At 37.6% G+C, this 19,309-nt stretch overlaps 2 protein-coding genes across 2 annotated transcripts; both read left to right on the top strand.

Moving 5' to 3' along the window:
• The first annotated feature begins 1,644 nt into the window (after positions 1 to 1,644).
• hhatlb (hedgehog acyltransferase like, b) lies at positions 1,645 to 12,568 on the top strand. The gene is made up of 12 exons (XM_053612056.1): positions 1,645 to 2,812; positions 3,630 to 3,777; positions 4,380 to 4,447; positions 5,405 to 5,518; positions 5,976 to 6,170; positions 6,458 to 6,667; positions 7,007 to 7,178; positions 7,263 to 7,407; positions 7,493 to 7,528; positions 8,460 to 8,661; positions 9,532 to 9,673; positions 11,709 to 12,568. The coding sequence occupies exons 2-12, from the start codon at positions 3,672 to 3,674 to the stop codon at positions 11,909 to 11,911; spliced, it is 1,593 nt and encodes a 530-aa protein (XP_053468031.1). The 5' UTR covers positions 1,645 to 2,812; positions 3,630 to 3,671; the 3' UTR covers positions 11,912 to 12,568.
• Positions 12,569 to 13,877: 1,309 nt separating this feature from the next.
• On the top strand, positions 13,878 to 17,286 carry klhl40b (kelch-like family member 40b). Its single transcript, XM_053611552.1, has 6 exons — positions 13,878 to 15,246; positions 15,472 to 15,632; positions 15,713 to 15,820; positions 15,900 to 16,085; positions 16,216 to 16,365; positions 16,886 to 17,286. The coding sequence occupies exons 1-6, from the start codon at positions 14,119 to 14,121 to the stop codon at positions 16,995 to 16,997; spliced, it is 1,845 nt and encodes a 614-aa protein (XP_053467527.1). The 5' UTR covers positions 13,878 to 14,118; the 3' UTR covers positions 16,998 to 17,286.
• The last annotated feature ends 2,023 nt before the right edge of the window (positions 17,287 to 19,309 follow it).

The following is a 19,309-nucleotide window of genomic DNA, read 5'->3' as shown; positions in this document are numbered from 1 at the left end:
TTAAATACGAATGTGTGGCCTGTTGTAGATTCATTCACATTGGACATGTCCCAGACTGTACTGCTTGGAGGGCACCAGGGTGGCTAATCAAATTATGAGACTGCGTGGTCCTAAGCAGTTATCTAGCAATACCTTTTTAACATAATTAAATTGTTATGCTCTTAAAACATCATTATGCTCTTCAGATCAGAGTATAAAAATGTATAGACTCAAATTTTTTAAAATAAAGAAATGTCTCTTTTTCAGGAGATTGGAAAGGGTTTAAATGATGTTTTTCATGCTTGTTCAATGAACCATAAACAATTATTGCACATGCACCTGTGGAACAGTCCTTATGACACGGAACAGTTTACAGGTGGAAGGTAATTAAGGTCACAGTTAAAATAAGTTAGGACACTAAAGAGACCTTTCTACTGACTCTGAAAAACATCAGAAGATAGATACCTAGGGTTCTTGATCTCCTGCGTGAACATTCTATAGGCCATGCATGAGGACTTCAGATGTGTTCAGAGCAATAAACTGCAATGGCTGTAATGTAAGACGTCCAAGACCGTGCTACAGGGAGACAGGAAGGACAGCTGATCGTCTTTGCAGTGGCAAACCATGTGTCCCTCCAGACGTGATTGAGAACTTGCAAATTCCTTGGTAGAATATGTTGTGGGGTAACATCTCACAGGAAGAACTGACAAATCTGGTGCAGTCCATGAGGATGAGATGCACTGTAGTACTTAAAGCAGCTGGTGGAGACACCACATACTGACTGTTACTTTTAATATTGACCCCCGACCCCCCCCCCCCTTTTGTTCAGGGACTCATTCCATTTGTGTTCACCAAATGTCTGTGAAACTTTGTTGAGGTTATGTCTCACCCTGTAGCTCAGCTGAGCCAGTTAGATCATGTGGATAAGTCATAGTGCACTGGCATACGTAAGTTTCAAGATGTGTGCCTCAGTGTCTAACAAGTAGTTGTCAAGCTGCACCCTAGAACTTGATTCGTTCCCAGTGAACTGTTCAACGTCTCCAAAAAATATTTGGTGTAAGATCATGTGGACATGGGGGTCCACCAAAATGAAGAGGGGGGAGCGAAGAGTATGCGAAGCTTCAGATGATGTCTGGGTTCTCCAGTTTCCTCCCACCTCCCAAAAACCCGTAAAGGGTGAATTCTCCTGCGATTTGTTCCCAAGATAGACTCCAGATCCATGTTACCATCGTCCAAATCTACGACCATGTGGACTGGTGGACCCACTGAGACATCAGGAGGTAGAAATAAATTCAAGGACTATTTTAGCTGGGAATGTTTGAAGCATGATGGACAAAAATGCTAGAAAAAATATATAGTTGATAAAATCCAGAGCCGGGGGATATTCCTGATTCTTCAAGTCATCATAAAGTATTCCAAGTAACTCCAAGATCAAGCATTTCCCACCATGGTGTAGGGGGTCAGTGGAACTATCGATATGGGTAAAATCCATCTCCAATAAACCTCAGCAGGAGCTGTCTTTTTGTCTAGCAGGTGTATCTACAGGGCACTTAGGAATGTTAAGGTTGAATTTAAGGTACAGCTACACAGCATGAGTCACGTAGTTATTTTAAGGTGCAACACGCCTTTGAAATTCAGGTGAAACTTGCTTTTGGTGGAACATGTCAAACCTTACACCAGACATTCCTTGATTTTAATGGTATGTAAAGTATATAGGTAAGAATTATTACATTATGTAGTAGTAGTAAAGAATTATGACTTATAGTCATTATATAAATCTGGTTTTGTTTTTTTTCGTAGGTAGATTAATGCAGATGGATTGAGCCATGCGAAGAATATCAGAAACACAGTGGGTTGGTATCTAATAGACGGTGAGTCCTGAAGCTAATGTTATTTAGTTATTGTTCACATGCCTTTGTGTTGCTGTTAATGTTTTAGCTTTGAATGCTTGTTCACCTTATTAACGTTATCATATGAAGAATTAACAAGATCTAAATACTGAAATACTACCATTCTTAATGGCTACTGTAGTTATATGACTCAGAGGTTGTTAATGTATATGCTTTATTATTTCCTGATGTGCTGAGGATTACTGCATGCATTAATTTATCTAGTTAAAGATTACTACATGCTTATCTGTGGAGAGTCTGGTAAGGCGAGCTACTGTAGGGGTTTCACATAATTTGATTCACCTAAATGAATCGGTTCAAAGGAATCGACTCAGTAAAGTGATTCATGTTGACCATCACATGCTTGTGTCTATCAGCAAATATCCGTCACCTGTTAGCAGTCATCTTCATATCCTTTACATGAAATTTGAATAATATAAAATAATACATTTATACGAAAAGGACAGGTTATACATAAAGTCAAACTGGTTTGAAAGGATTCACAATCCACCCTCATTCACCGTCAGGGTTCCTATACTGGACTTAAACCCTCCCAGAGCATTTAAAACTAGCCAAAACTTTATAAATAGACCTTTCCTTAACTGTATTTATGATTAATAACATGTCTTCTTAAAAGTAAAGAACACTACCTCATAGATACCAGTCATGATTCCATATTTTCATTTTTATTTCAATCCCAGTGAGATTAAAAATAGCCTAAATGGGAGGGAAATTGTCCAGTCTCCCACCACTGTTCACCTTTAACTGTCCCTGCTTGACAGCTTGGGCCACAGTGCTTCCCCTCACCAGCTCTGGATGTGTTAGAGATTTACCTTCGACGTTTTATCCCCCCCAATTTATTTCTCTTCGAATGTATTCTAGTTTTTGTGCGTCAAGGGGATTTTGGATGATTTAAACGCCCTACTTGCTAAAGGTTGCTCAAGGTTAGTACAGCAGGTGCTGCTTTTAACCACTGGAGAGTTACTAACAGATGACACATACATATTCATCACTACACAATGAAAAAATAAGTTCAATTTAACTTTCATTTTCCATGCATGCATTGTTACCATGTCAGTAACACAAATGTACAGTTTGACCCTTTTTTTTTTTTTTGCTGTGAAGATCTGATGGTAAATTACAAAAAAACCAGCACACACTGGAAAGATTGTGATGCTTAAATCAATGTAACAATCGAGAAGACAAAAAGAGCTGCCGTTAAAAATAGGGAGTGCTGTATAGTGTAAGTGTCTCCAGTTTGACAAATGATTCTTCCTTCCTGTGTAAATGCTCGAGGACTTTTCTGGACTTAGCAATCACATGACAAGCTGCAAACCTTCACTCTATCAATAAAGCAGGAATAATTTTCTTAAAAGTTCAACCCTTTAAGTTTGTTTCAGGTGAAAAACATTAGTGTACGTGTCCTTTTTCATTTCCTTTGTGTAGCTGCAGAATACATTTGACTAGATATTTATTGGCTGGATGTCAATAGATGTTTATTAATTCCTAATGAATGGAGTATTTCAGGAGCAACTCAGTAATTAAATAATAAGCATGGGCTTTTAATGAATATTTTTGCTGACAAAACTGTGCATATTTGTCCATTCCTGGGAATTTCACTAAATGTTGAATTTTCTGGCATTTTGGAGATTTAATAATTAAATAATGAAATGTCTTTTGATGAATAATTTTACAAAGAGTTCAGTGTTTCAATATCAATGTTTCTCCATTCTTTTAAGTACTTTTTATGTATTTTTTTAGGTGCCTGGTGTGTGTGATTTTTTGTGTGTGTGTGTACGCACGATGGGGATCAAAGCAGCTCTTCCCAAGTATGAGCTCTATTTTTATTATGTGGTGCTGTCCATGGCAATGCTCTGGGCTGCTAGCTGGATTTTTGAGGTGTCCAGCTGTAAGTCTGAACACACACACACACACACACACACACACACACACACACACACACACACACACACACAGAGGGTTCTCAGATCAGACCAAACCAAGCTGAAGAAGTTCTTTTGCTTATCCTTATGTCAACAGTACACAAACTTTTTCAGCCACCACAACAGGTCAGCTATCGTCCTGCACGGTTCCCCCTCCATACAGCTATTTATTTCTCCATCCAGAAGGACACATGGAGCTGCTGTATTGTCTGAAAGGCCAGAGCAGTGGAGTAGGGCCAGGTGCTGAGAGCTATGCAGGCCATGCAGCTCGGATCATGTGTCAGTATTAATATACTAGGCAAGGAAAGAAAAATAGAATGGTAAAGCTGTTTGTTAGTTTGAGGTCCTGGACTAACATGACCAAAAAAAAAAAACAAGATTGGCATTCAAAGACAACAGCAAAAGAAAAAATATCAATTGTATGCGAGGCATCATTCTCAAATGACAACTGATGTTATACACACAAAATTTGCTCTGCTGTTAATATCGCTAAATTACAGCATAATGAATGAAATGTTACATTGTTGATATTATGTTAGATTGTTGTTTTTTTTGATGTCCTTTTAAGCGAATGTAAACCGAAAATCCTTCAAGTCCAGCATCCAGCCCGGATGGTACTACTTTGGCAGAAAAATGGTGAGGTTCAATCACTTTCTATCCCTAACTATGCCAGCCATGTTTGTGTACAGTTGAGGCCATAAGTTTACATGCACCTTACAGAATCTGCAAAATGTTCCTAATTTAAAAATAATAATAATAATAAGAGGGATCATGAAAATTGCATTTTGTTTTTTTTATTTAGTACTGCCCTGAATAAGACTACATTAATAGCCAGGGGGGGTGTAAACTTTTGAACAGGATGATCGGTGTAAATTGTTATTATTTTGTTTAAAGATCTTATTTTTTTTCATTTAGTACCGTCCTTCAGAAGCTACAAAAATATTTACATGTCTCCTAGAAGACAAAATAATAACACTTTACACCGATCATTCTGTTCAAAAGTTTACACCCCCCTGGCTCTTAATGTATCGTGTTGCGTTCTTGAGCATCAGTGAATGTTTGCACCTTTTGTAATAGTCGTGTATGAGACGAGTCCCTCAGTTGTCCTCAGTGTGAAAAGATGGATCTCAATACATCTCATATAGCAACTGTTGGAAAGGGCTCAAATCTGCAGAAGATGCTGGAAAAGCAAAGAATGTGCAGGACCTGGAGGATTTTTCTGAAGAACAGTGGACAGTTTAACTGCTCAGGACAAACAAGGGACTCGTGAAGAACTATCACAAAACATAACCACAGTCGTTGATCATCCAGGTAACGACACAGTATTAATAATCGAATGTGTGTAAACTTTTGAACTGGTTCATTTGTGTAAATTCAGTTATTATTTTGTCTTGTGGACTATATGTAAGCATCTATTATGTGAAATAGCTTATTCAGGGCAGGACTACATAAAAAACTAAATGCAATTTTAATGATGCTTCTTATTTTTAAACACAATCATTAACATTTTGCAGATTTTGCAAGGCGTATGTAAACTTATGACCTCAACTGTAAATTGAACCCTGGTTAAAATCATTCACCTCTTTACTGAAGGATACGGCTGATTCAGAGTGGATGATGTGGTTCTCCACATTCCGCAAGCACATCGTCTTCGCCCTGACTGGCCATGTCTTATTCGCCAAGATTTGCTCCATGCTGGCTCCTCAGGTGTGTCTCAAGCATCCATGAATTGTTTACAGGCTATGGTTCACTCAGTATAATGCAATTATTGATGTACATGTAAATTGTCTCATACGAGCCATTATCACACAAATGGAGGTTAGCTACAAGGGTTGAAAGGTCACAAAATATCTGAATACTGATACAGAAATGGGGAGATTATCAGAAAATCTGATCAGCCAATTGCAGATTTGATCCTAACACTTAATCCTACTTGTCTTTCTTACTATTTCTTTTGCAGATAGAATTAGTTTACAATATTATACACCACTTTAGCTAGGCTTGCCAGCTACCTATATGTAGAACTGTGTTAAGACTATCCAGGAAGTACGTAACCTAGCTAAGATTAGTTTCATTTTTAAAATGATTTGGTATCATATTTATTAAAATATACACGTATATAACAGAGTGTGCACCCTCACACACCATCTCTTCATCCATACAGTACCGGTCTCTGGTCTACATGGTGTACGGTGTTCTTGCCATTCTCACGACTATGGGTTGGACCTACGTGATGCTCATCCTGTCCCACTGCGTGCTGCTCTATAGTATCTCACTCGTCAAGCTCCGATGGCTCTGTTTCACCGCCGGACTCATCACACTCGCCACTTTTAAGATGGAGCCATTTGTTTCCTGGCAGGTAGATATCACAAATAGTCCAAAAATCTTTAGTGGCATGAAGTTTAAAAAATGTTGTGGTCGTGTCTTGTCCCGCCCCCCCCCCGAGTATTTTTTAAAAATGATATTCAGTATATTCTGGCCGTCCATCTGTCAGGTTTCCAAACAGGACCTCATGACATGCTATCTTCTCATATGACTGTATATTGTCATGTAACACAGTACATCACATAACCTTCCCAAATCCTAGCCTCTAGTCAAGAATTCCCACCAGGAAGGTGTTTGACCATGGCCGTCACTGATTCGCAGGTTGGGTTCGTGAGTGGAGACTTTGCTCTGCGCCCGGTGCTCTTTTATGGCGGCTGCAGCTTCACAATCATGCGCTGCATGAGCTTCGCTCTGGAGAACTGCGAGAAGAAGGAGGGTCACTACAGCATCCTGGAGATGCTCAAGTACAACTTCTACCTCCCCTTCTTCTACTTCGGACCCATCATGACCTTCGATAAATTCTATATCCAGGTACGCAGTTTATCAGCTGTCCATTCTATCAGACCTTTTAAGGAGGAAAGAAAAATGAAGATGATCTTGTTGAAAAATGGTTTTCTGTTGAGGTATTGACTTTCATTTTATTTTTAAAAAATGTTCTTTTTTTTTTATAGAAATACACAAAGAACTCATTGTGCTGTTGCACTACCTCACACATAAGCAAGCTGAATTGCTTCTACAAGCTCGTTTTATGTAACTTAAACTTATTTGGTTATTTTGATGAGTTTTACACATTTTTAATACATTTTAATTCATTTTTTGTTACTATTTCAGTCACTGCACCAAAAGGTCATGTCTTCTTGTCCCAAACAGGCTAACAATCCAGACTTGAGCCGTAAAGAGCGGGAGATGTGGAACATTTCCATCCAGGCCTTATTACACTTGGGAGTTATTATCATGGTGGCTATCGTCTTCCATTTCATGTATATTCTGACCCTTCCAAGTGACATGAAGCTGCTGAAACACCTCTCAGACTGGACTGTCGGTATGTGTGACCTATTCTAATATACTTAATGCTTTAAATGATCATATCCCTAACGCCGTTGCTTTATCGTATCCCCCATCCCAGCGGGTTTGGCGTATATGAATCTGGTGTACGACTGGGTGAAAGCCGCCGTGATGTTTGGCGTTGTAAACACAGTGTCTCGACTGGACCACCTGGATCCTCCCAAACCTCCCAAATGCATCACGATGCTCTATGTCTTCTCTGAAACGTCAGTGCACACCTCGTTCACTTTTATTCACTTGTTTAATGTGTTCACTAAACACGAAATATGAACATTTCCTTTCTTTCTAAAGGCACTTTGATCGAGGAATCAATGACTGGCTCTGCAAGTAAGTCTCAGTAAATCATCTTCTGCATCTGTAATGTGTTTTTAAATTACCACAGAGTCAGAGTTCCATACAATCCATTTTTCTATCTGTTTGAGAAACCATTATATGAAGTTGAAATGAATGTAAATGACGTATTTTATTTATTTTTTCACATTGCTATGATGCCCTACTGTAAATGCTTGCATATTAAGGCCAGAGTGTGCCTTAACATGCTATTAACGCATGTGCTGCCTAGATTATGGGCATATTATAGCAGGGATTTTCTATTCTGTATTGTTTCTAGCTAGAAAGCTCAGCCAAAGTGAAGCAACAGTTTCCACTACATTTAAAATGCGACACTGATTAACATGGGAGCGTATTGGAAGTGGCGCTGCGTGAGAACACAGGACAGTAATCCATGCTTTAACACTGTATGCATTATTGTCTCTAGTGCTATTTCAGTTAATAAGAACAAACAAATTATCTTATTTAATTAATTTCAACAAAGTTGTACTATTTCTCCCAATAAATGCGTAAATGTAAATGTCTTCTATAAACTGTAAAAATAGGTAGATATCTAAATATTTTCAAGGGATATCTACATACATCTGATTGCAAATGTTTGCATTCCCCATCTTATTTATTATAGTCTCTGTTTTACAATTTTACAAAAGAATGACTTCCAAAATGCTAAAAAGAAATTCAACCAACAACAAGAAAACTAATCTAAAATATACGACAGAAGAATATTTTGTAAAAGGTTTGCTATGACCCTATTGGTCCACAAACTTGATCCGAACGTGGCAGTGTTTAAAAACAACTTCATTTTGTGGTGAGGGTGTGCAGACTTTTGCACTCGACTGTACTGTATATACAGTATCTGCTGTTTGAATTACTTTGCAGTGATGCAGTGTGTAAAACTGCAGCATTCAGTTGAAAGTGAACTTTGCAGGTATGTGTATAATTACCTCGGTGGTAAACATGATAATGTGCTGGATGAGTTGGTCGCCTCACTCTGCACGTACGGCATCACGGCGCTGTGGCTCGGTCCGGGCTGGGTTGTCCTCATCTGGGCTTTCTTCAACTGCTTTGGCCTCAACTTTGAGCTGTGGATGGCCAAGTTCTTCTCCATGGAGCCCTTCTTTACCATTGAGGTAAGAGCATGGACGAAGTGGAGGAAGGAAACACTAGAGAGATGGTTAATATAGTGATCATGAACACATACACATGACAAAAGGCAGATTTACACCCTGTAGTGTATAGAAATCATTACAAACGGTGCTTCTTATTGAATTAACTTAAAGGAGGTCTAAAACAGCAATCAAGGCTGGATTACAGATTTATTATTTTGATCAAGCTCGTAACCAGCCACAGCTGTGGAAACAATATTAAAGTTTTTAACATTTGTATGCATTCATTCGACTTTATTCATATTCTTGCATATTAGGTTTTTTTCTTTTACAGTTTGTTTTTATTGCATTCAAACACTTTGTAATGTTATTTGAGTTCTTTTACTGTTTTAGTGCTTTTACTTTTTACTTTTTGAAGCGGTGTTAAGACAGTTTTAATGGTTACAGACAATAAAGTTGTCCCACAGCCATCATATTCAATCACAATCACAGATTTTGGTTTTGCTTATTTGAATAACTGTAATTATGATGATGCTGGGGACCTTAGCTAAATTTAGATATGTTTTTAAAGACATTTCAAGTCATATGGTGTTATTATGGCATTTGATGATGATCTCAAGCATAAATATTGTTGAACTGTATGTTTAGGTGCATAGTGTTATTAGTCTAAATGTGTTTTATTCAGTATATAAAAGATACAATTATTGTGACTTATTTTGAAACATCAAACTATTTGTTTAGTATACACCAAATTAGCTGAATAGTGAATTTAATATTGAGCAAAAAAACTTTTTATTTATTTATTTATTTATTTATTTTTTAGACATGTAGCCCTAAATTGACCCGAGTTAAGCTGACCTGTGTTAACTGTATTCTTGAATTTTTCTGCCCCAGACGGCAATGTCAGAATCCATGTCTCGCAGAATTAGAGCTGTGTTTAATACCTTCAACTTCTGGAGTATCGTCCTGTACAACATCCTGGTCATCAACAGTCTTGACTTTGCGAATCTTGTTGCCAAGAGGTTATTGCTGAAAGGTAAAAACCTTTCGAATGTGTGTCCATGTAAATCTGTAAGTAGCTGTTTGAATTCATGGTCTAATAACGTACATGGTTTAACCTGCAGGTAAAGCTACAATCAATGCTTTCTGAATGTCTCAGTATCAAAAACTTGCATTATAATATGTTTAGTAACTTTATAGTATAGTAATATATACAGTGCATCCGGAAAGTATTCACAGCGCTTCACTTTTCCCACATTTTGTTATGTTACAGCCTTATTCCAAAATGGATTAAATTAATTATGTTCCTCAAAATTCTACAAACAATTCTCCATAATGACAACATGAAAGAAGTTTGTTTGAAATCTTTGCAAATTTATTAAAAATAAAAAACAAAAAAGGCATATGTATATAAGTATTCACAGCCTTGACACTCAAAATTGAGCTCAGGTGCATCCTGTTTTCACTGATCATCCCTGAGATGTTTTTACAACTTGATTGGAGTCCACCTGTGGTAAATTCAGTTGATTGGACATGATTTGGAAAGGCACACACCTGTCTATATAAGGTCCCACAGTTAACAATGCATGTCAGAGCACAAACCAAGCCATGAAGTCCTAGGAATTGTCTGTAGACCTCCGAGACAGGAATGCATCGAGGCACAGATCTGGGAAGGGTACAGAAACATTTCTGCAGCATTGAAGGTCCCAATGAGCACAGTGGCCTCCATCATCCGTAAATGGAAGAAGTTTGGAACCACCAGGACTCTTCCTAGAGCTGGCCGCCCGGCCAAACTGAGTGATCGGGGGAGAAGGGCCTTAGTCAGGGAGGTGACCAAAAACCTGATGGTCACTCTGACAGAGCTCCAGCGTGTCTCTGTAGAGAGAGGAGAACCTTCCAGAAGAACAACCATCTCTGCTGCACTCCACCAATCAGGCCTATATGGTAGAGTGGCCAGACGGAAGCCACTCCTCAGTAAAAGGCACATGACAGCCTGCCTGGAAGACTCTCAGACCATGAGAAACAAAATTCTCTGGTATGATGAAACAAAGATTAAACTCTTTGGCCTGAATGGCAAGCGTCATGTCTGGAGGAAACCAGGCACCACTCATGCTGCATGGTGGTGGCAGCATCATACTGTGGGGATGTTTTTCAGCGGCAGGAACTGGGAGACTAGTCAGAATCGAGGGAAAGATGAATGCAGCAATGTACAGAGACATCCTTGATGAAAACCTGCTCCAGAGCGCTCTGGGCCTCAGACTGGGGTGAAGGTTCATCTTCCAACAGGACAACGACCCTAAGCACACAGGAGGAGTGGTTACAAAGGAGTGGTTACAGGACAACTCTGTGAATGTCCTTGAGTGGCCCAGCCAGAGCCCAGACTTGAACCCGATTGAACATCTCTGGAGAGATCTGAAAATGGCTGTGCACTGACACTCCCAATCCGACCTGATGGAGCTTGAGAGGTCCCTCAAAGAAGAATGGGAGAAACTTCCCAAAAACAGGTGTGCCAAGCTTGTAGCATCATACTCAAAAAGACTTGTGGCTGTAATTGGTGCCAAAGGTGCTTCAACAAAGTATTGAGCAAAGGCTGTGAATACTTATGTAAATGTGCTTTTTTGTTTTTTATTTTTAATGAATTTGCAAAGATTTCAAACAAACTTCTTTCACGTTGTCATTATTGGGTAATGTTTGTAGAATTTTGAGGAAAATAATGAATTTAATCCATTTTGGAATAAGGCTGTAACATAAAAAAAAATGTGGGAAAAGTGAAGCGCTGTGAATACTTTCCGTATGCACTGTATATAATAAAGTAACTATATATTCATTTTAGAATAATAACAGAAACTAACTAGTAAAATGTAAGAGGATTACTTTCAGCACTTAAGTTTATAAATCCTATTTGGAGTTATACAGTTTTCTAAGGTTTTCTCTTATTTTTTGCATGGTGAGCTTAAAATGCATTACAGCCTGTGTCCTGAGAGAATGAGATTCAATACATGTCCCAAACATTTACTTTTAATCATAGTGTACCTGTGCAAGCTAAAATCGAACCTTTCTCCTTCTTATAGGTTTCCCTTTATCCACCATCACTGTGATGTTTGTGACCTATTGCTTGGTGCAGATAATAAAAGAGAGAGAAAGGAAGCAGGCTTTGATTGATGACCCTGATCCTGTACCTCCTCCTGCCCCCGTTCCTGCTCCAACTACCATCAAGCCCCAAGCAGAGGCTGAGGCCACTGCTGCGGACCCCAACAAGGAAAAGTCAGAGTAGGAAGACATTACACGGTTAGACTATTTTTATGGGTTTGAGTTGCATATTGCAAAAAAATGAAAAAACAACAACACAGTATTACATAACTTAGAATGTATACGAAGGGTTTTTACACAGAACAAATACACAATAACATTGTAATAAACCTTAAAGATAAGCAAGTTTGCTCACAGTTAATAGACACAATTAGCATGCGTAATTAGCAATTTATAATTGCAGCTCTTACATGATGGCACTGTTTACTGCAAATGCTTTGAAAGAACTCTCATATCTGTACATAAACTCTTGCTCTAAGAAATAAAAAGACTGAAAATGTTTCCAAGTGCTTAAATATATGAGTGTTGTGTGTTAATGTGTATATTACCAGTTTGCTTTAAGAAATAAAAAAACTGAAAATGTCAGCCCTAGAGGAATCATTTCACTATTTATGGTGTAAGTTCCCATGAGTAGAGCATGACAGAAACCTGCTCTAATATTATATGACCAGCTATTTGTTGTATTGTCATCTGACACATCATCCTGCTTCTATAGCAACAAATCCCAAATCAAACTGAGTGATTCATATAATCACTCATATTCATGAGATTGTTCATCTCTTCACACTGTGTAGTATTTCTGTAGACTTCTGTAAGCATATAAGCACACAGTCTCTCTCGCTCTCTCTCTCTCTCTGTTCATGTTCAGCTGCTCTGGAAAAATTTTTTTGTATAAAATTCTCTTCATTCTTTTGTACCAGGAGTGAGATTAATCTTCTTACATTATATACATTTATATCATACAGTACATGGTATGACTCAGCATTTTCGTGTAAACTAGCTAAACTTCACGACAAAAATTTTACTAAAATCGAAAAAAACATATGGATTTATAATTTTGACGTGATTTTTTTTTTCTTTTCATATTTACTCCCAATTTTTCCCCTTGTGTGAAAAATCTATATAGGATATTCTAACATAGGATGTTCTCTTTTTTTTCCTAATGGCTGTTATTGAGAGATTCTGTGGGGGAAAAAAAAAAACATCAGATTTCTGGTAATTTTCTGGAAAAAATACTAGATTTGTACTGTATGATTTCACTTTCTCTAGTTTCGTTAGTTCTAAAGCAAAATAAAGACTTACAGCTTACCAGCTGACTCAGTTATCCAAACCTACACACTATTTTTTGACCACCAAAAACAGCTGATTAACCCTGAGATCAATGGAAATGATTCATACATTAGAAGAAATGTTACACATTTACTAGTGTAAGGCTAGTGTAGCCTTGTTTTTAAAGTAGGATTGTGGAAACTGTAATGTTCCAAAAAGATGGAAAAGGAGAAAATATTAAATAACTAAAATATATTTAAAAAAAAAACCTAAATAAAAATCAATAGAATAAGTGGAAATAAACTAAAAGAGAAACTGTTTGAGACCCAGAAGGTTTAAAAAAACAAATTAAATCTAAAAGCACATTATACAGTAAGCACTATGAATGATTCATTGACTATAGTGAAACTAATCCGAAAGGGAAGGGAAGAGTTCCTCAAGAGTTCTTTAGAGAGTTAAGAGTTACTAGTTTCTTAAGGTGTTTGCTCTGAAACATCACAAAAGGGAACATTCTGTTGTATTCCACCAGAGAGATGAACTTAAAAACCTTCAGGGTTCTAGATTTAATTTAATTTTCTAAGACTGTATGGTATAACATTGGACACATATTAAAAAGGTTATTTGATGGTTCTTACAGTTAAGGATAGTTAAGGATAGCTAAGTTCCAGCTTTATGAAATGATTCTACTTGGAATCTACTCTGAAAGGAAACCCTACGTTGTACACCATGTACTACCCACAGAAGGTTCCCCTTTAGAGTAATGGATGGAAACTTTTTTCTAAAGGTACATATTGAGAATGGTATTAAGAGTGCAATGGGTAGCACTGTTAAAACCACTGATCTCACCTATCAGCCCCGTGTCCTTATGATTCAAGAAAAGCTGCTGCCTCATAGGAGGCAGTGTGTCAGCTGTTGTTCTTGTATCTCTTATGTACCAGAATAGCCTCCACACCCGGTGAGGGCTGAACCTATAAATAGGCTTCTAGATAGAGTTTGGTTGAAGTGTTGGGACAGCTGAGGAAGTCTGCTAACCAGGCCCTGCCTCATTTTTCTGGATTGGACACTGCCAGAAGCAGAGCTGGGATAAGCACTGCCTGAAAAACTGGTAGAATTCAAGCAACCATGGCTCTGCCGATAGACCCCATGGAGGAGCCTCGAATGTACCAGCAAACACTGCTGCAGGATGGCCTCTGTGACCTGCTAGAAAATGACACCATGGTGGACTGCGTGCTGAAGATCAAGGACAAGGAGTTCCCCTGCCATCGCTTGGTGCTGGCTGCTTGTAGCTCCTACTTCCGGGCATTTTTTAAATCAGGCGTAGAAGCAAGCAAACAGCGTGAGATTGTCCTGGAGGATGTTGAACCTGGTGTCATGGGTATGATTCTGAAATACCTCTACACATCAAGCATCAATGTGACTGAGCAGAATGTCCAAGACATCTTTGCTCTTGCCAACATGCTCCAGATCCCTTCCATTTTCACAGTGTGTGTCTCTTTCCTCCAGAAGCGCTTGAGCTTGAGCAACTGCCTAGCCATCTTTCGCCTGGGATTGATGCTCGACTGTCCTCGGTTGGCTGTCTCAGCCCGTAATTTTGCCTGTGAGCGTTTTCAGCTGATCACACGAGATGAGGAGTTCCTACATCTAAGTCCCAGTGAGTTAGCCGCCATCTTAGCCTCGGACTCATTGAATGTGGAAACAGAGCAGGCCGTATTTGAGGCTCTGATCAAATGGGTGGGCTGCGACAAGGACAAGCGTCTCGAGGAACTCCCGACATTACTGGACTGTGTGCGCTTCCGACTCATCCCCGAGGATTATTTTGCAGAGCAGGTGGAGCAACACGAGTGGCTGCGATCTAACCCAGAAATTACTAAGAAACTGCAGCTGGTCAAAGATGCTCATGCTGGGAAGCTTCCAGAGGTCAAGAAGACCATGACAAATGAGAAAAGCAAGGAGAAGAAAACAGAGGAAGATGGCGAAGAGGAAGAAGATCAGGAAGAGTTACTTCCTGGAATCCTGAATGATAATTTAAGATCTGGCATGTTCCTCAGAGACTTAATATTGATGATAAATGACACAAGTTCAGTGGCTTACGACCCTACAGGAAATGACTGCTATGTGGCATCAATATCCAGTCAGATTCCAAAAAATCACTGCAGCATTGTAACCAAAGAGAACCAGATCTTTGTGATTGGTGGGATTTTCTTCAATGAACAGAGTGAAGAGGAACAGCTTAACTCATACTTTTTACAGGTACAGACCCAATAACAGATATTAGATTAGCTTAGAAAATGTAGAAAACATTTAAGATGCTTCCCATTGACCCCAACACCTATGGTAAGGTTTGTTCAACCTATTAATTTATTCATCAATATGTATGATTGTAAGCACACACAAAATCACCATAATTGTAATTGTTTCCATATGACATACATAAACAATGATGTTGGCATGACAATCAACTTTTATCCCTAACAGTTTGACCCTGCAAGTTCAGATTGGCTTGGAATGCCCCCCATGCCCTCACCACGTTTCCTGTTTGGCATGGGTGAAGCGGAGAACTCCATCTTTGTAATAGGTGGGAAAGAGTTAAAGGAAGGAGAACAAACTTTGGATTCAGTCCTAGTTTATGACAGACAGTGAGTATTTAACGTTACAGAAATATGCCTCATGATGTGATCACTTCAAGCATATTATCATTTCTTTCATTTCAATCAAGATCTTTAAAATGGGGAGAGTCCGTTCCACTTCCCTATGCGGTATATGCCCATGGAACAGTGTCTCAAGATGGAATTGTGTATGTAATAGGAGGAAAAGGAGACAGCAAGTAAGTTCTTCTCGAACTAAAGTCGTTAATTTCCTAATCTTTGTTCATTCTGACACAAGTCTTCTTGTCATGCTTGTAGACAGTGCTTGAACAAAGTTTGTGCTTATGACACAAAGAAAGGTGAATGGAAGGATCTTGCACCACTGAAGACTGAACGATCGTTGTTTGGGGTCACTGTTTATAAGGACAAGATCTACGTGGCTGGAGGTGTTACAGACACTGGCCTCACTGGCACCATGGAGGTTTACGACATTAAATCAAACAAGTCAGAGCAACAAAATGACTTAAAAATACTGACATAATATTGTACTCATACTAAGGCCAAAGTCATGAAGGTTGGCATCTAATCCAAATATAAGTAGCTTGAATGACTGATTAAAGAATTTTTTTTGTAGGTGGTCTGAGTTTGTCGAGTTTCCTCAGGAGCGCAGCTCCCTCAGTCTGATCACAGTGGGTAATGGCATCTACGCTGTGGGTGGCTTCGCAATGTTTCCAAGTGAAAACTGTGAGGAGCTCACACCAAGAGAGATGAATGACATTTGGAGGTAGAGTATCGGGTCAAATTGTCTGAAGCACATAAGGGCAAATTTATTGTGACTTAAAGTTGACTTCAAAGATTTTTAAATCAGAAAACTATGCAATCATTGGCCAATCTCTATCTAGCAGCTGCCAATAAAATATGTATCAAGGAGAAAGCACCCCAGGCTCTTTAAAGTGGAAAAAAAATCCGAATTACGTAGACCAACAACCTCCAACCAATTAAGATTAGGAGGCATCTTTACATGCTTGTCATTATGAAGACATTACTGCACCTCATAGCCTCTTTACTTGTACTCTGACAATGACAAAGTTGAACCTAATTGAACATGTATGCATGTTTTGGGGGTATAATGGTGACAGTACTGAAGAATGGAGCAGCATTTGTTTTGATTTTCAGTTCAGTTTGATTTTCTCTGAATGTATATTTATCATTCTAATAACAACAGGTGAACATCAAAAGCATTTTGACAATCCATAATATAAGAGTGGAAATTTCTACAAGTGACATCATATACTTTTTTGCAGGTATGATGAAAGTGAGAGGAAGTGGAACGGTATCCTGAGAGAGATTCGCTACGCTTCAGGTGCTACAGTGTTGGGTGTTCGTCTCAACACATTGAGACTCACTAAAATGTGAAACATGAAACCAACGGCACAACTGTTTGTGTTCACTTGACACCCAATGTTTGTTTGTTTGTTTTTTTCTAATAAAGTTTGGTTTTATCAGACCGAGTGTGATATATGAGAATAAAAGCACTAAAAAAACTGGAACTGTGCTTTTCCATTGACCAGTTTTAGATGCATGTTTTTTTTATTATCATCTCAAGTTTGGCACCAACAAGAACTTATGGTACCTGGAGACCCGAGTGTCAGCACTGTTCATTGCTGATTGCGTGTGCTTAAACTGAATAAAGGTATGAAAACCCAGAATAATCAGGTGTGCTGTCTGTAGCAAAGTTCTGCTGTTACATTTTATCAACTTGCATGTTTTATTAGTAAGTTAACAATGTCCCCATTGTGTTATTATCGATGTCAGATTTTCTAAATGGAGGGTAAGATAAAAAATATTTTCATTTCGTCACAGTGCAGACTTTTGTTATAACTTATGAAATTTAAAAAACACTTTGCCAATTAATGTCAGTAATTTCATTTCAGCTTAGTTCAGTTCTCATATCTTATTTTTTACTCTGCAGGAAAGTCATTAAAATCTCTGGCTTAATTAAGATAAATGAATATTTAAATTATAAATAGGTATTAAGATAATATCTTTACTGTTATTACTGTTAACAATGTATATCATCTACAGTAATTAGAATTAAATTGCACAATATTCTCCATAAACCTGTTATTTCTATTATGGCATTATGATTAGCACTATGACAATATAATATCAATATTGTGATAAACTATGCCACAATACAATTTTCTAAGACATCAATATTAGTAATAATAATTAGAAACTGATTACAGGTAGGTTAGAGATTAAATTAGTACTGAATCTTAATATAATCTATGCAGGATGTAAGAAATAAAAAATTATGTTCCTTAATTTTCAGTGGTAATAATCTTTGTAGAACATTACATAAAACTATGTTTGTCAATATTGTCCACCTCAAATTAGCACAATGAGAAAGGGTAAGAAAATGATATACAGATGTACACACACATACACACAGTAAATAGAATACATAAAATATATTTAAGCTCAAAATAAAAACAAGCACTTTGAGGTTTTGGTATATTGTTTAATTTAGTTTGCTATTAAAATGAATCTTATTTTTGCTCTGTTACAGACAAGATAAATGGCACAAAATGCAGTATAATGTATTAGCACCTCTAGACACTAGCGTCTTTGTATCGTTTTTAGTACCGAGTTTACAAAACCAACATGACTACTGCATACATGTGACGTTTACACACACTGCTTACTAAGATACTGGGTTTACATGGTAAAAGTAGGAAATGACGCAGGAACAGTCACTCGAGAATGGTTTAATACATATTAAGCAATAGTAAGTACGTTATAAGATATTAAGTTTTGTTCTAAAAAAGTGACTATATCTTTGATTTGGTTATAATGAATTACATGGTGAGTTAGTTCTGCTCAAATCATACATTGATGATAAAACTACTTTCAAAGTTGCAAATCCGTTTATGCTTCTGTTTCACTCTTTAACACAATAGACACTGAAGACCAATATGGAACAAGAACTTTTTTCTCCCCACATAAACTCATCCAGTATAAACGCTCTCTATTGGCATAGAAATGGTTATGTATGCAATGTCATGAAAGCATAGCATGTATTAAAAAAATAGTAATTTAAAAGGCCACAAATTCCTAACTTAAGCATAACTAGCAGCAAATCCAAACTTACTTTTTCTTTACAGAAAAAGATGGACAAACAGGACCGTTTTGTTCTTCCCAAACTTGCAGCAAATACATATATCTGATAATCAACACAGTGAAAAAAGTGAAAGCCATCCTTAAGAAATTAGGATAATATATAACAGTATTATTTGCCAACTTTTTAAAAATAAGAATCAACAGAAATACATTTTTTTTTTAAATGTTCAAATTTAAAGACTTTCGATAAAAAAATAAAAACATCCCATAAAGTGCATACACAAAAAAAAACTTTGTGAAAAGTCACCTTTTCAATTATTTGCAGAAACAGGTTTAAAAGACCAATTTTGTCAGGATGCAATTATTAAGCTCTCATCAGTGCTCCCTAAGTGTTGTTAGGAAACTGTATTTCCTGGAGAACAATTGAATTAAACCAATTCCTAAACTCTACGTTCAAAATAAAATAAAGACCAGTGTTAAAAAATTGTGCAATATATTGACGCTGGCCAATATAGCATACAATTTTAACACTAGCCTTTAATTTTTATTTGTTATTATTATTTCTACTGTAGTATACGTGAGAATGAGCAAAGTAAGAATTTCAT

The sequence above is a fragment of the Ictalurus furcatus genome, chromosome 23 (assembly GCF_023375685.1).
Source record: "Ictalurus furcatus strain D&B chromosome 23, Billie_1.0, whole genome shotgun sequence".
In the NCBI taxonomy this organism is placed as follows: Eukaryota; Metazoa; Chordata; class Actinopteri; order Siluriformes; family Ictaluridae; genus Ictalurus; species Ictalurus furcatus.
This window is presented reverse-complemented; position numbering and strand designations above follow the sequence as displayed.

What these genes read in the sequence shown, in the direction of transcription:
- klhl40b (XM_053611552.1), top strand. Translation starts at nt 14,119, where the DNA reads ATGGCTCTGCCGATAGACCCCATGGAGGAGCCTCGAATGTACCAGCAA. An exon ending in GGAGGAAAAGGAGACAGCAA is followed by an intron (nt 15,821 to 15,899) that starts GTAAGTTCTTCT and finishes TCATGCTTGTAG; the next exon opens with ACAGTGCTTGAACAAAGTTT. An exon ending in TACGACATTAAATCAAACAA is followed by an intron (nt 16,086 to 16,215) that starts GTCAGAGCAACA and finishes TTTTTTTTGTAG; the next exon opens with GTGGTCTGAGTTTGTCGAGT.
- hhatlb (XM_053612056.1), top strand. Translation starts at nt 3,672, where the DNA reads ATGGGGATCAAAGCAGCTCTTCCCAAGTATGAGCTCTATTTTTATTAT. An exon ending in ACTACTTTGGCAGAAAAATG is followed by an intron (nt 4,448 to 5,404) that starts GTGAGGTTCAAT and finishes TCTTTACTGAAG; the next exon opens with GATACGGCTGATTCAGAGTG. An exon ending in CTCTATGTCTTCTCTGAAAC is followed by an intron (nt 7,408 to 7,492) that starts GTCAGTGCACAC and finishes TTCTTTCTAAAG; the next exon opens with GCACTTTGATCGAGGAATCA.